We start from the raw sequence: 15,634 nt of genomic DNA, 5'->3' as shown, positions 1-15,634 counted from the left end.
CTGGGTGTCTTTCCTTTTGTTATATTTCTTTAAGAGTTCAAAATGTGTTAATTAAATAAATAAAATGTAATTTTCTCTGTAGCACTTCATGGATTTCATAAGCAACACACCTTAGTAGTTCACACAAAGCATAAAGGTAAAAACAATATATACAGTGTTATCTTCATTTTAGATGTCAAAAAGTATTTGCGGCTCCCAGTGTTTTCTTTTGCATGGAAACCAGGTCCAAGTGGCTCTTTGGGTGTTAAAGGTTGCAGAACCCTGGCCTAAGGGAAGCATGTGTAATGTAAACAGAATAGGTCCTAGCACTGAACCCTGTGGAACTCCACAATTAGCCTTAGTGTTTGAAGAGGACTCTCCATTTACATGAACAAATTGGAATCTATTAGATCAGCGTTCCCTAACCCTTTTTTGTGCCACGGACCAGTTTAATGTCAGACAATATTTTCACGGACCGGCCTTTAAGGTGTTGTGGATAAATACAACAAAATAAAATGATACGACCAAGAAAAAAAAACTGTCGTATTTTGTAAATATAATAATAATAATCGTGAATTCACTATGCAATTGTGTAACTTTATTAACAGCGTGCTCCTGAAATGCGCCAACAACATTTAGAACAGGGGTCAGCAACCTTTAACACCCAAAGAGAAGTGGCACAATTTAGGGGATGTAGAAACTAAGGGGTTTGATCTGCGATGCTCATTAATTCCACTCACCAAGGGGATTGAAGGCCAAACAACCGGGGAGTCTGGATGAACACTCCTAAAGTAGCACAGTATCATAGGTCCAGGCCCGTTACATTCAAGCAAGGATATGGAAGAAAAGTTCCCCTCCATAAAAACTGTCTGAGCACAGGTGACCAGAAATGCTTGGCGCCCCTTACCAGCTAGTCCCCGCTTCCAGAACAGTCTAAGTTTCACCTGGACACCTGCTCTTTTTCCTCTCCTCCTCCGTGATTTGTGTAGATCCAGAAAGGTACCACTGGTGCCACTCACACGGAGGACTACTTGAACATTGGACTCTTTGTCACCCTTCCTTTTTCACTGTAAATAAAAGCACTGTCTGTTCCTTCAGAAGCTCCACACCCGGGTCCCTCATTCCCCGTGACAACCAGAAGTGATTGAGTGAGTAAGTTTACCAAGTGACGTGAGTTACAGCTACACCAAAGTTTTCTAGATATGTGACTAATCATAGCGACACCCTGGGTGACCTGAAGGGAATGGGAATGGCAGCAGGAGACAATTTAAACTGGAGTTTACTTTTACGATTCTCCGATTATTGTTCACATTAAAGAAATAACAGAGAAGAGAATCACTGGAATTTATTTCAGCGTTAGTTTAATCTTCCTTTAAAATGTGCTTCAAAATATTTAAAAATAATGTGACAACAGCAAATGAAAACAGACTTACACTATTATATATAATTTGTAATTTTAAAGAATGAACAGTCAGAACAAACATAAGAGGAAAGGTTATTATTTTTTTTCTCAGAAATGTTGCACAGTGGTGGCAGCTCATGTAAATGTTATAAGGTATTCTGGGTAAGCCTGGATATCATTGAAGACCACAAACATGGTTGGATTCGACATGTTATCTGTGACGCTGTCATACAGGTCTGAAGCGCTCCCAGATTTGGCTGGAGGGGTGATCATGCCACTGTTTCCTTGGGTGTATTCTCCAACAAGAACCTTGGCCTGGTACATGCGCTTGTGTCCTTTGGCGTCAGGGCTGGCGTAGCCTTGTGCTGAATAGTTTGGGTTCACAGCAAAGTAAGAACCTTTGCCGATTGCTGCACCTACTGACAGAGTGAATAAATAAAAAGATTTAGTCAAAGATGGTCGACAAAAGTTTTTTTTAAGTGAACGCTGCTCCACAGCTGTGGTCTCTGTCAGATATGTATCATGTATGTCATTAGAGTGCCTAACTATCAGTTTGTAGGTGGAGGGTAAAAAAAAGCTGTGGCTTGTTTCTGGTAGCCCAGGTGTAGCCGGGAACATCCGCCCTAAATGTTGGTAAAAAAAAGGTTTGTGCCTGTTCTTCTAAAGAATATGTAGATAGATCCGACTGAGCAATTTGAAAATCTGTCGTGAAACACGGGATGTTTTATTTCTCCAACAACCAGTGAAAGTGTCATCCATTGATTAATAAACTACTGACTGTAAATAATCTAAATAAAACATGCCAAAAAATAAAACATGGAAATCAGCATAATAACTGCTGAGGAACATCTGTCTGGCCTACAGGGTTGAGCCAGCAAAAGACAAGACAGCAGAAAATGTCTCTCACTGACTCAAGCTATACCTGAGCAGCAGTGGAAGAAAACACAAGGAAAAAAAACAGAAACAGAAATACAACGCGAGTGTTTTTGTTTAACATAATGGAAGAGTTGTTGAAGTGACAAGGAAACAGTAAACGGCTAATAGCAAACATGCATCTCCAGAAATATGATTCATGGCATGTCACGAATTTATCAAATCATCATTTAGCCTGGAGAAATAGTTTGCTGCTTTATAAGAAAGCCCTCCGCAAAGCCAGAACATCTTACTATTCATCACTGATTGAAGAAAATAAGAACAACCCCAGGTTTCTCTTCAGCTCTGTAGCCAGGCTGACAAACAGTCAGAGCTCTGTTGAGCCAACCATCCCTTTAACGTTAACTAGTAATGACTTCATTTAATAACTTAATATTCACTTAGACTCTTTTTCTCCAATTGATCTTTCTGAGTTAACTTCAATAATTACTTCCTCCAAACCATCAACGTGTCTTTTAGACCCCATTCCTACAAAACTGCTCAAAGAAGTCCTGCCATTAATTAATTCTTCGATCTTAAATATGATCAACCTATCTCTAATAATCAGCTATGTACCACAGGCCTTCAAGCTGGCTGTAGTTAAACCTTTACTCAAAAAGCATCTCTAGACCCAGCAGTCTTAGCTAATTATAGGCCAATCTCCAACTTTCCTTTCATATCAAACATCCTTGAAAGAGTAGTTGTCAAACAGCTAACAGATCATCTGCAGAGGTTTATTTGAAGAGTTTCAGTCAGGTTTCAGAGCTCATCACAGCACAGAAACAGCTTTAGTGAAGGTTACAAATGATCTTCTTATGGCCTCTGACAGTGGACTCATCTCTGTGCTTGTCCTGCTAGACCTCAGTGCAGCGTTCGATACTGTCGACCATAATATCCTATTAGAGCGATTAGAACATGCTGTAGGTATTACAGGTACTGTGCTGCAGTGGTTTGTATCATATCTATCTAATAGACTCCAGTTTGTACATGTAAATGGAGAGTCCTCTTCACACACTGAGGTTAATTATGGAGTTCCACAGGGTTCAGTGCTAGGACCAATTCTGTTTACATTATACATGCTTCCCTTAGGCAGCATCATTAGAAGACATAGCATACATTTACACTGCTATGCTGATGACACCCAGCTCTATCTGTCCATGAAGCCAGATGACACACACCAATGAGTTAAACTGCAGGAATGTCTTAAAGACATAAAGACCTGGATGGCCGCTAACTTTCTGCTTCTTAATTCATATCAAACTGAGGTTATTGTACTCGGCCCTGAAAATCTTAGAAATATGGTATCTAATCAGATTCTTCCTCTGGATGGCATTACCTTGGCCTCCAGTAATGCTGTGAGGAACCTTGGAGTCATTTTTGACCAGGACATGTCCTTCAACGCACATATTAAACAAATATGTAAGACTGCTTTCTTCCATTTGTGCAACATCTCTAAAGTTAGAAATATCCTGTCTCAGAGTGACGCTGAAAAACTAATTCATGCATTTATTACTTCCAGGCTGGACGACTGTAATTCATTATTATCAGGAAGTCCTAAAAACTCCCTGAAAAGCCTTCAGCTGATCCAAAATGCTGCAGCAAGAGTCCTGACAGGGACTAGAAAGAGAGAGCAGATTTCTCCTGTTTTGGCTTCCTGTTAAATCCAGAATTCAAAATCCTGCTCCTCACATACAAGGTCTTAAATAATCAGGCCCCATCTTATCTTAATGACCTTGTACTACCATATCACCCTATTAGAGCACTTCACTCTCGCTCTGCAGGCCTACTTGTTGTTCCTAGAGTATTTAAAAGTAGAATGGGAGGCAGAGCCTTCAGTGATTCTCACGTATTGGGTTCTGTCACTTCTGCAGCTGGTCCGTCACATTATTGCCACCCCAAAAACACTTCCTCTGTCAATTAAGAGTTGAATTCTTTTCTACTTTCACTTTGTTCTATTAAAATTCATTTGTGTTTCATTCAACTGCTGTTGTGTTTTGTTTTGTTTTGTTTTTACTTGCACTGTTTGACCTTATAGGCCTCCTTATATTTTACTGCAACACACAAACCTCTGTTTTTTTGTTTTCTGTTTTTCTCCTACACAAGCAGGTGTTCAAAGTTAGCAGTCAATATTAATCTACTAGTAATAGATATGATGTCTTCATGTTACCTAGCAACCATCTACCAATCTAACGAAATCTTATGAAAGATTTGCTGATTTTATGTTCACAATAATAACATGTAATTACATGTAATACTGAATATATGGACTTTGATATCTTTGATATCTTTGATATCTCCCAATCGTGTTGTCAGTAGTGTCAATATTCCATCATTTCACACATTAACAGCAGAATTTTCTGCAATAACAAACTGAATGAATGAAAAGTTTACATTTTATATTATTGTTTCTGTTTGCACACATTATTTGTTACATATTTGGTAAGGATATTATGGCGTCTGCTAATTGATATTACTGTTCTATAAATGTGCCGTGTATGAGTGTTCAGGTACCGTTTGTTCCTGCGTAGCTGCGGTTGAAGCCTTTGTCGTTGATGAGATCGACAGATTTAGCCCTGGTGCCATGAAAAAGAAGCTTTTCGTTGTTTTTATGTTTATTCTTTGCCTCCATTTGCTTCTTCAGGATCTGGTAGTTCTGCCACAGTGTTGGATTTTGGACCCGTTCAATCTGCCAACACAATCCAAACACATTATTACTTCTCATAGTTCTTACCTTCTTACCTCTGCTTATTTTGTCTAATGATGTGTGTATATAGATATTTATCTTATTTGCTCAATCATGAATACATTTCTTCCTTACTCCTTTTTACTAGCAGAAACCTCCACCTGGCTCTCTTTGTACATAGATGAACTTTGAAAGATTTCATCCATATGAAAGAGGTGTGCTGAGGCTGGCTCCAGCAGTTTCAGTCCCCATAGACTCCCATTTTAAATGTCCAAACTTTATAGCACAAATACATACATTATGGTTGTGTTTTGGTCTCTATAGATAATCACTGCCTTCATACCAACTTTGGGGATGAGGAGGAACTTTTATATAACTTACTTGTTTGATTTATGTGTGTGCCGTTGGAGCCTTTTGGAGCATTGTCCTACTATCTCACAAATAATATGGCTGAAGTTCTGTTAATTATTCTAACAGAGCTCCAGTTTTGGGCCACAGGGAAATTATAGGATTTCACTGTGGACTCAATGATTCCCATGATGCATTGAGTTTTTCCTTTCCAGTCATCTTTCTCACTCAACATGTGTTAACAGACCTCTCTGCACTGAATCATACTTGTTATTAATCCAGTTATAAATGGTGAAGCTAAAACCAAAGCTTTAACCTCACACCAGTGAGTGATTCCATGGTGACTTCATCCATCTTTTATGTACAGCATATGTAAAACATTCGTTTACTATGGAGACTTTTACTAGCCAATTTTTTTAACCGTCACAGTCATACAGTCTGCTCCGTGTATTTGTGGCTGAACATACACTGATGATGTTAACATGAAGTCGATTCTTTGTCAGTTCCTGCTCCACGTCGTTGTATTCCTGAGATCCTCGAGTCAGAGCAAACAACTTCACAAGGTCTCCTTTCATGTCCTCCCAACAAGAAGGCAGAGGCAGAGCAGTGTCATCTGTAAAAATCATTGGAAGAGCTCAGTTCAAACTAACAGTGCATATATACAACATGCTGTGATTAGAGTTTCAGTGGAAGATGTAAAATGCGGTGGCTACAGACTGATCACCTCTTCTGTTTTTTCTGAGGTAAAACCTCCATAAAAGACAAAGTGCCTAGATGACTCACCCTTCACCTCTTTCCGAAAGAGCTCCATAGGAGGCCTCTTTGCTGTAACTGCTTTTCTAAGTCCTGGATCAGCGGTGTACGTTTCATTGTTGATCTTGATCTTCACCTTTTGTTTCTTCTCTAGCGCCTCCTCCAGTTTGAGGTTGGTGTAAATGTCAAACGGCACCATTGAGCCACTGCGGTCTGGATACTGCCACTCTACCAGGCTGCTCACTAACAAAGCCTGTCTCTTTGAGTTCTCCGCCCTCTCCACTTTCCGGATGATGTCCCTGATGGTCATCAAATAGAAAAAGCAGTTAGGACCTTGCACTGAACATTCTTGAAAAACATTCACGTCTCTGTTTGCTGACCTAAGTGCAGACTCAGCAGTGAACACGTCTCTGGTCAGACCCTCCAGGTGGATCTCGGGGTCCTGGTCTTCTGCTCCTTTGTCCAGACGGATGCTGACCGTCAGTTTCCTCTGCAGAGCCTTCAGCTCTTCCATGTCAGCCTGTGACAGCTGACTAATGAACGGGTCAGAGATGGTTTTCTGTGCCTGCTCAGCCAGAATCAGGTCATTAATCCTTTTCTTGGCCTCACTCAAAGCCTGCAGGGTTGGAGAAATCGTGGTACATTTTAGTTACAGGCATCGACACATTTTCTTAAACTCACAGAAATAGATTTATTCAGTGTTCTGGAAACATTTAATGTGCATCAGTCTGTCCAGTAATTCTACACAGGCTCTCTGACAGCAGCCAGATTTGTCTGTGAGCAATGTCGTTCCAGTCTGGAGAGAGAATTTATTTATTTAAGTTCAGCTTGACACATGTCTAAAACTACACATAACACCTCTCTCGCTCACTCACAAAACTTTAAGTATGTGTGGACGAATCACCTGTTATGCACAGATCACGTTGAGTTTGGCTCGTAGCTGCTAACCAGCTGTCTGGTCTGGGTCAACTTATAGCAAAGTGGAGAGAGGCGTCGGAAAGTTGCACCAGCAGAACATTATTCCTCTGGAGGCGGTAAACACAGTGATCAGCTGAATCCTAACATTTCGCTCACAGCTGGGCCTGTTCGACTCTCTTTTGGCTGCAGCAGCTGCTACTATAAGCATACTTTTCTTCTTCTCACTCGCTGTAAACTTCGTACTGCAGATGTTACTCTCACTCGCACACACACTGCAGAGAGAGAGGCGGTCCCTGTCTTCGCCACAACATTCAACCGTTGGCACAGAATACATTACCCATCAGGTTACCTACTTAAAGGGAAGGTTATGCCTGAAACATTTAACATTTTCTTAGGTTTATTTTTTCACCAAAGCTTGTGGGAGCTACAGCTGAGGGGAGCCGTCTTCTGTTTTAGACCACACAGGCTTTGATTTGTTTTGTTCTCTGATTAGCACAAAGATTTGCAGTTTGACTTTGGGCACGTTGCTCGATCCAGATTGCCTTGCTACAATAGGCAGGATATGTTTGATTGTTTGCTTGTTTTCTATCCATCCATGTGTGTGTAAAAAATTAAATATTGTTGGAATAAAAAATAAATGAATAAATGCGTACCTTGTTGTCGTCGGCACACAGCTGAAACACTGTGGGCTCGAACTCTTCCCTCTCCAGAACTAAGTCGACAGAGCTGGACTGAGCCGACCCGGATACCAGACCTGACATGAACTGGCGGACTGTTGCTGAAACAATAATAATATCCAACGTCAATCCATCTGACAACATTTTATGTTATGATCAGAAGTTTCCAAACACTCATTGTGAGCATGAATGTCAGGGTAATTCTGGCCTTTTAATGATTTCTTTCTTTCAATTTAGTGATGATCATTTTCAAACCAATACACTGAATTTTAACTTGGGCTCATTCAAATTCAAGTTCTGCCCATACTAAAACCCCAATTACAAAAAACATAGAAAGCAGATCCTTACACAAAGACATTTTACAGTTTCATTAACATTATTACTGCTTTTTTAAAAGAACACTGCCTATCAAATGCACTCATTGCCTTCACCACAATGACCAGGAGGGAAATTAAAAAACATGTTAAAAACACATCAAGAGAGACTTACATCTTCAGGATCAAACCACAGAGATGTTCAGATAGTTCAAGTTATTCTGAAATGCCTTTTTGATTTTGGTCAATAAAAGAGCAAACATTGTCTTTTAGGAGAAATGTACTGGTACTTTTTAAGCCACCATGATCAAAATGAAATGGATAAGTAAACAATTTCCCATCTACAGTTGGGTTTCCCTACCAAACAACAGCGACGTACCTTTGACTTTGTCAAAGACACTCCTCTCCTCCACCGTCTCTCCCTGTCTCTTCTTCATGCTCATGTGGAAATCGTTCAGCATGGCCGTCTGGAAGATCAGGATCTTCACACTCTGAACAAACCTCGGCTGTTTCTTCCTCACAAACTCCATCACTGCATCAACCATGGCATCAGCCACTGTTGAAGGGCTGACCCCTCCCTGACCTGACAGGCAGACAAGGATGATGATGGTGATGATGAAAGGAAGGAAAGAGGGTGAAGAGTACACTTTGTGAAACTCAACAGAGCAACAATCTCACATCTGGCTGCAACATTCATTACAGCTCGAAGATGAAAGAGTTGGACAAAACCAACAAACTGATGGTTTTGGTGTAACCTAAGATCTCAAAGACTCTGTAGAAGGGATCTGGTTAGTTGGCGTGTTTCAGCTTAATATTAATTTGGTGTGATCACAAACTCTGATGGGACCTTTGTCACAGTTCCTCATGCAGTAATGACCTCTGCACACTGCTGCACAGCAAATCAGTGAATACCATAAATAATATGTACAGACCTGTTCCCAGGGCAGGGAAGGCCACAGAGCTGAACTTGTTCTCCTCGCAGAACTTCAGCACTGAGTAAACCATGTTTTTAATGTTTGCAGGGTCGTTCTGGCCGACGACGTGGACGATGTTCCCGCTGGGCAGCTGCCCGGCTGATGTCAGGATCATTGCATGAGGCTGAGCCATGGAACTCACTGCAGGGAGGAAGCACATGAGGCTTATAACACAGTGTGGCAGAATTGGTATTTTCCAGTCCAAAGCGTTACACGTTTGAAATATTTTAAAAAGTATTCCAATCTGATCCATAATTTTGAAATTCTATTTTTCACATCGGAACCTGAAATTTGGTAAAAGGTAGTAACAGCAAGGTAGTGACTTTACAGTAAAGATATTGATCGATATTGATTGTACCAGAACCAGATGCAAAATTTAATGCTTTAATTGATTAAATAACTCACTCAATAAACTTCATCCTCTACCACTTATACTTTTCAGGGGCGCGGAAGGTGCTGGAGCCTATCCCAGCTGTCATAGGACGAGAGGCGGGTACACCCTGGACAGGTCGCCAGTCTGTCGCAGGGCCAACACACAGGGACAGACAACCATTCACGCCTATGGGCAATTTAGATGAATCAATTAACCCCACTAACTGCATGCCTTTGGACTGTGGGAGGGGGCCGGAGTACCCAGGAGGAACCCACGCAAACACGGGGAGAACATGCAAACTCCACACAGCAAGACTCGGCCTGATGGGGGAATCGAACTCAGGACCTTCTTGCTGTGAGGCTACAGTGCTAACCACTGTGCACAAACTCCACCATACCTGAAGTCATTTTAAAAATAAATAAAAAATGGCTTACTCAGGTATTAAAATTTAGTTTAAAAAAGAACATACTTTATAAATGTTATATTAAAATTCAGTGATGGAAACAAAGAATTATATATAAAATACAGAAATAAGGTGACACCAAGTGTAAGTCAATAGAAACATACAAACCTGTGCTTCCTCTGATGGGATTATAATATTATCTAATGCCATGTTAGACCCCTAATTAAAGATTGTGAAACTATTATGTAGTTTTAGTTTGCAGGATTCTCCTGAATTAGAAGAAGGTGAAAACTATTACAGTTATTAAACTGATTTGTGTTACATTAGACTGCTGATTGAACGAATGATATTGTTTATGATGCATTATACTGCTGAGTTATAGGAAATACTGTTTTCGGAGAGTCAGGACTTTGCTGACTTTGCTTTTTCTGATAGTGGAGGAGACAGAGAGCACATCACCCCCACCCCAGGCAGACAAAATAGGGAGCCAAGGCCATAAGTCAGGCTCGCTGGGAGTTAGAGAGAATGTGAATGTTTAGGTTTTTACGACTAGGTGGGGGCCACTAGAGGCTAGGAGAGTTTGAGTAACCCTCCACCAGTTTGAGACTTGCTGTGACCCTCTTCATGCATGGCTCCCCATCTGGATGGTTTGTGCTCATAAAGTGTTGAATTGTATGGAATAAAAGATTGTTGATTGAGCATTTATACACCGAGTAGTGTCCTTCCTTCAGCCCAAAGATCGAAAGAATTGGGAGGATTTAACACCTAAAAACAGTTGAGCAAGAAATTGTGCCAGAATTGATTAAATGATGAAAATCTTGCAAATAGTTTTGACCAGTTTATCTCCAAAGGAGACAACCTTCCTTGGGCTATTACTCCTCCCGAGTGCCAATATAAACTGCATTTACAAGGCCATGCTCTTTTTTCAGCTGCTCCCTTTAGAGGTCCTCTACCTGCTCTCTACTCTCACCACAGAGCACAGTGTCTGCAAACATCACATATCATTTTCTTAATGATATCAGTAAACTTCTCCATTCTTCAGGTGTCCTCTCATATGTCAAACAGTCTCCTAAAAATGTCTCTCTGTCCTAGACCTCTCCATACCTGCCATCTGCACCAATCACCTTTCCAGTCTTTATTCTCTTCATAGCTGGCATCACTTCCTTATTCACTAACTGCTCTTCATCCTACCCTCCTTTCTCTCTCATTTTTTACAAGTTAATTATTTAACTTGGATATCTGTGAAAAAAGAAATTAAAGATGCTGATCACAGAGGTGGAATCTTAACAAAAGAATTTGATGCGATTAATTTCAAAATCCATCAGAGACAGCACTCGTTTGGAAGTTATATGCACATTTATAAATAAATGCTATAAAATCAACATTAGTAAAACTATTACATTTGTGATCTCAAAGCGATCAATATTAGGACGACGTCTTTTCCTTTCATATTGCAGTGATTCGGTGTTTATTCCTCTAGAATTTTGTAATGTTTGCTGAAATTGGAAACGTATTGAACATGTCTGTATCCTGATAAATGGTCCAGTTATTGAAAGTTGAAAGTAAAATTCAATAATTTATTAAAGGTTTAAATTGGTAAATATCTGACCTTTAAGAATGAATAAAGACATTAAATATGTTAGCTCATTTTTTCCATTCCTTTAATGTGAAGCTCTACTTACCTTGTACCAGTCTTTGTTTGAGCCTTATTTTTATGATGTGATCTTATATGGTACAAAGCGTCTCCTACTTATCTCAACAGATTACAGACTTTACATAAAGCAGGTATGCGAGCCATGACACGGCCCACAGAAGATGCTCTGATCCTACAAACTTCTGACGTTAACTGTAACATTTTCATACTGTCTGTGTTATGAGTAATGTGACATTAAGACTGAACAGCAGACTCACTCACAACACCAAGGAAAGATCATTTTTGAGTGGAAAGAAATGCAAACGTAAATGTACGAGTTTGTGTTAGGACAATATGGAATGAGCTTCGAAACACTTTATAAATGTTAACCACTGTCATCAACCACTATCTTTAACAGGAATTTAATAAACTGCTACTAAAATATGTTTGATTCTGAACCCTGTATAGTAAATATAGCTTTGAACTTTAAACATAGCGCAATATTTAAAGTTCATACTTAAATTCACACAACTATTTTCGTGTACGACTGTCTAGATCCATTGGATTTGTATTATTTATTTAGTGATTTAGGTTGGCATTGTACGTACAGTGTATGTTGGGAATGATGTATTTCCTGTATATCATCTGATATCTACGATTCTGTTTATGAGCTCTGGACAGTTTTCAGGGAACCTATTTCACAAATAACTACTTTACGTTTGATTTGTGAATAAACTGAAACAGACTTCAGGGTTTTGAAATTAATAAATTTTCAGTTTTAACCGCCTGCTGATGCTGAAAAGGGAGTCAAGTGTGCCGTTCCATGTAGAATAGAATAGAGTAGAATAGCCCTTCATCATCAGTGTACATGTACAACGAAATTGTAGGCACACACCGAACTGCGCACACTCTCGCTCCACTGTTATTCCAGCGCCGTCCAAGATCGCCTTTGACACTCCTGAGAAAAGATAAGAGGAGAGCAGTAAGTCAGACGGTACGTTGACTTTGTACAGTTAAATACAGACTTTGTGTTTTTAGCACTCAGAAACACTCACCTGCTTTAAGGTTAAAGGTCTGATTGGACGAGTTGACAATGACATCACTGGTCTCTTTGGTGATGTCACCTGACGACACCTCTAAGGCGAGCTGACCCATCTGCATCTGGTACACACCGAGGGAGGTGGACAAAACTGGGCCAAAAGTGGCTGAAACAAGCACACGTAGACTTTCAGCGGATGATTTTAGACCTGCGATTTTATCTGGAGGCTCGAAACAACACCAGTGACTAAGATCCTTATCTGTAAATAACGAGGCCTTTTCTGATCACTCTAATTAAATAGCTCAGCTGATTTGTCTTAAATGTGTTAAAACAAGAATTTTCAACTGAACAGAATTGATGGGGTTTAGTGGTTAGAAATAATTTTTCCCTCTTCTGCCTCATACCACTGGCCATCTGAGTCCGGCTCATAATGTTTTTAACGTAAAGCTAAAAAGCGACACCTGTTGCACAACCTTAACCCATCGTCTATTTACATCATAAAGACACGAGTTGTTACTGATGGTCGTATCAGGGCTGTTCTTATAAAACTGTGACTGCCATCATGTTTCTATGACCTAACTAAACTCTATTAAATCATCATATAGTGGTTTAATATTAAATAATCACTCACTGTAAAGTTTAAAAGGACTGCTTACCTGAGGAGTGTTGTGATTGGCTGACAGGCTGTTGAACTGGTGGCTCATTAAAATCATGCCGTTCGCGCTGGACGTTCCTCTGACCCGTGAACTCTCTGGTGAAACACTGACCAACAACAATATAACTTAGATGTTACTGCTATAACTGCAGCTCAATGAATTTATAAGTAACAGTTAGACTTATGTTCACACATTACATCATTTTAAACCTCACAGCAGTTGTAATTAGATTTTAAGACAACAAAATTCTAAAAGTTTGATATAGTCTGGTTTTGTCTGTTTGTAGTTCTTATTGCTTCCTGTTGCTATATTTGCAGGCTGAGTTAATTAAACCTTCTCATCCTTCTCGTACCCGTTTCATGTGATAAACAGTATGTACTGTGTGTTACTCTGTGCTTTCACTCACTAACAGGGTGGGTTTGCTCGTCTCTAGTGCTCACTGTCAGAACATGATAAGCACTTAAACAGCTCCTATCAGAGTCACAAACTCACATCCACGGTTTGGCTGTCACTGGGGTGAACGACGATGACCACCTCTCTCAGACAGCGAGGGTTTCTGCTGCCGCTGTACGAGCGGATCTCCCTCAGCAGGAGTTTGGACACCAGGGTTTTGGGGAAGCTCAGGTTTCCTGTCCCGATGGCTGGGAAGGACAACGATGTCATCTGATGTTTCTCAGCCTCCACCAGACAGTATCTGATGATGGACGTTAACTCCTGACAGAGATAAGATGGAGAAAGTGAGGCTGGACTTCAGTGACGGGTTATAAACAGTACGGTGCATATGTTGTTGTTGTTTTTAAGAATTTTAATCACTTCAAGATGATGGAGAACATGTTTCCATCACATGCTACTGTGGCTGAATTTACTTTTTGGTGCCACTAGGTGCCGCTGAAGCATCTAAAACTCTCTAATCAAAGTGCTGCATATTCTCTAAAATTTCTCTAATTGAGTGTGTTTAACTGAAGAATGCTAACTAAAGCAAAACTTTGGACGTGGCTTCATAACAAGCTTAATGCTGCATTAGCATAGAAATGGTATCAGACACTATGAATGTGGAGCAGAAGAGGATCGTGGTGCTGTGGGGATATGAGGCCTTCGTATAGACGACCACTGTCTTCTGCCCTTCAGCTTCTCTGTATTCTGTCTGATTATTTTCTGTCTCGATATTTGTTATTTGTCCAAAAAGGTCCCGGCCTTATTTTTTTAATATTCAATTATAAAGAAATATTTCTTCTGAATCATGTAAGTGAGCCTCACGGTTCAGAGGTTCCTTTGACTTTTCTTTGTTTAAAGAGCAGGGCCTCCTCCTGAAGTTGCCTGTGTGGGCGTGTCCTACCAGGCACGCCCACACAGGCATGCCTGGCCTTAGGTGCCACCTTTTTCTTTTGTACAGCTGATTCACATCAGCAATTACAGGTGTTTAAGCCCAGGGAAAGGCGAGCTCTGGGCCAGAGAGCCATGTTGGTGGTTGCAGCTAGTGATGGTGAGATGAAGCCTCGTGATGAACTGAAGCTTTCCATCCAGCCGGTCGACTCATGGTTCGAAGCATTGTGGTGATTCCTTTGTTCTACTGCGCCATCAAGTGGACGATTCAAGTGAAACAGGCTCTGTGATTATAATGATGTGACGTGTAAACCTCTAAACTGAATAAGTAAATTGTTTTCATGGTTCTTTATCCCGAATATTGTCTCAGGATGTCTGATACAAACGAGAAAGTGGAAACTATCAGGACAGAGTGTTGGCATGATTGTGTAACTGTGTAATCATGCTTATGTACATCTGGATAATGACACAAACTAGTGTGTGACGCTTCACTTTTTAATAAACTAAAAGACAGAAAGCAGATTATAGGATCTGTAGTGTTGTTGATTTATTTATATCCTGGTGTTTATCATTCGTGACATTTATTACTGTGTGCATACTTTATTAGGAGAGATGAGATAAAAAACATCTCTTGCTGGTTCCATCGAAGAAGAAATGCTCAAGTAGCTACGTAGCACATACGTAATCCAATGGGAAATCAGCTGTGTTTTGCTGCCCATTTTATTTCAAATCTGGCGCAAACCGACGAGCCAGTTCCTGAATCAGTCACGTGGTACGGACTGCCCGCGAGGCCTCGAACGTCACTGCATACGTAATCAAAGCGAGCCTCGATACGCGCTTCACAAAAACTCCCCCGAGATTACCTGACACACGCTTCGAAGCTTCGACACACAGGACACATCACTTTGATTGCTTGCTCCTGCTCAGTGGAGAGTGGGTTTGGTTACTAATGTCTGTTTGACTTACTTTTCAGTTTACTGACCGATGCTTGAGTTTTGTTTTGTTTCTTTAAATGGTGATAGCAGCTTGTCCGTCTCTTTTAGTTGAGCTATCAATAGAAACTTTAATAAAACTCTTTAATTGAACGCTTTTGCCTTTGTCTTCTTTTTCCGACCCGGACACTTTTTGTTACTCCCCCCTCACCGCCTGGACCCTTTTAGGGGAACGTAACACCTTTAAATATCATCTCCCTGCTTAATCGTATCTACACCCATCTGGACCACAATATGTGTGTCTCCCACAGTGTG

General features: G+C 40.5%; 1 protein-coding gene across 3 annotated transcripts in view; it reads right to left on the bottom strand.

The window, feature by feature from the left end:
* Nucleotides 1–1,323: 1,323 nt before the first annotated feature.
* LOC120743244 (protein mono-ADP-ribosyltransferase PARP14-like) overlaps nt 1,324–15,634 on the bottom strand; it is a 30,445-nt gene continuing 16,134 nt past the window's right edge. For 2 of the 3 annotated variants that reach the window (XM_040046815.1, XM_040046818.1), the window contains exons 12-23: nt 13,557–13,778; nt 13,065–13,170; nt 12,425–12,574; nt 12,265–12,327; nt 8,919–9,101; nt 8,366–8,569; nt 7,649–7,773; nt 6,458–6,693; nt 6,108–6,376; nt 5,792–5,937; nt 4,805–4,979; nt 1,324–1,800 (exon numbers count right to left, since the gene is read on the bottom strand). In XM_040046815.1, coding sequence (XP_039902749.1) covers nt 1,517–1,800; nt 4,805–4,979; nt 5,792–5,937; nt 6,108–6,376; nt 6,458–6,693; nt 7,649–7,773; nt 8,366–8,569; nt 8,919–9,101; nt 12,265–12,327; nt 12,425–12,574; nt 13,065–13,170; nt 13,557–13,778 — 2,163 coding nt within the window. In that variant the 3' untranslated portion in view covers nt 1,324–1,516. The remainder of the gene's footprint in view (nt 1,801–4,804; nt 4,980–5,791; nt 5,938–6,107; nt 6,377–6,457; nt 6,694–7,648; nt 7,774–8,365; nt 8,570–8,918; nt 9,102–12,264; nt 12,328–12,424; nt 12,575–13,064; nt 13,171–13,556; nt 13,779–15,634) is intronic. The other variant, XM_040046816.1, reaches the window with a different exon arrangement.

This window comes from Simochromis diagramma, unplaced genomic scaffold (genome assembly GCF_900408965.1).
Source record: "Simochromis diagramma unplaced genomic scaffold, fSimDia1.1 OVJJ01000491.1, whole genome shotgun sequence".
Classification (NCBI taxonomy): domain Eukaryota; kingdom Metazoa; phylum Chordata; class Actinopteri; order Cichliformes; family Cichlidae; genus Simochromis; species Simochromis diagramma.
The sequence above is the reverse complement of the archived record's forward strand: the minus strand, read 5'-3'. Positions and strand labels throughout refer to the sequence as shown.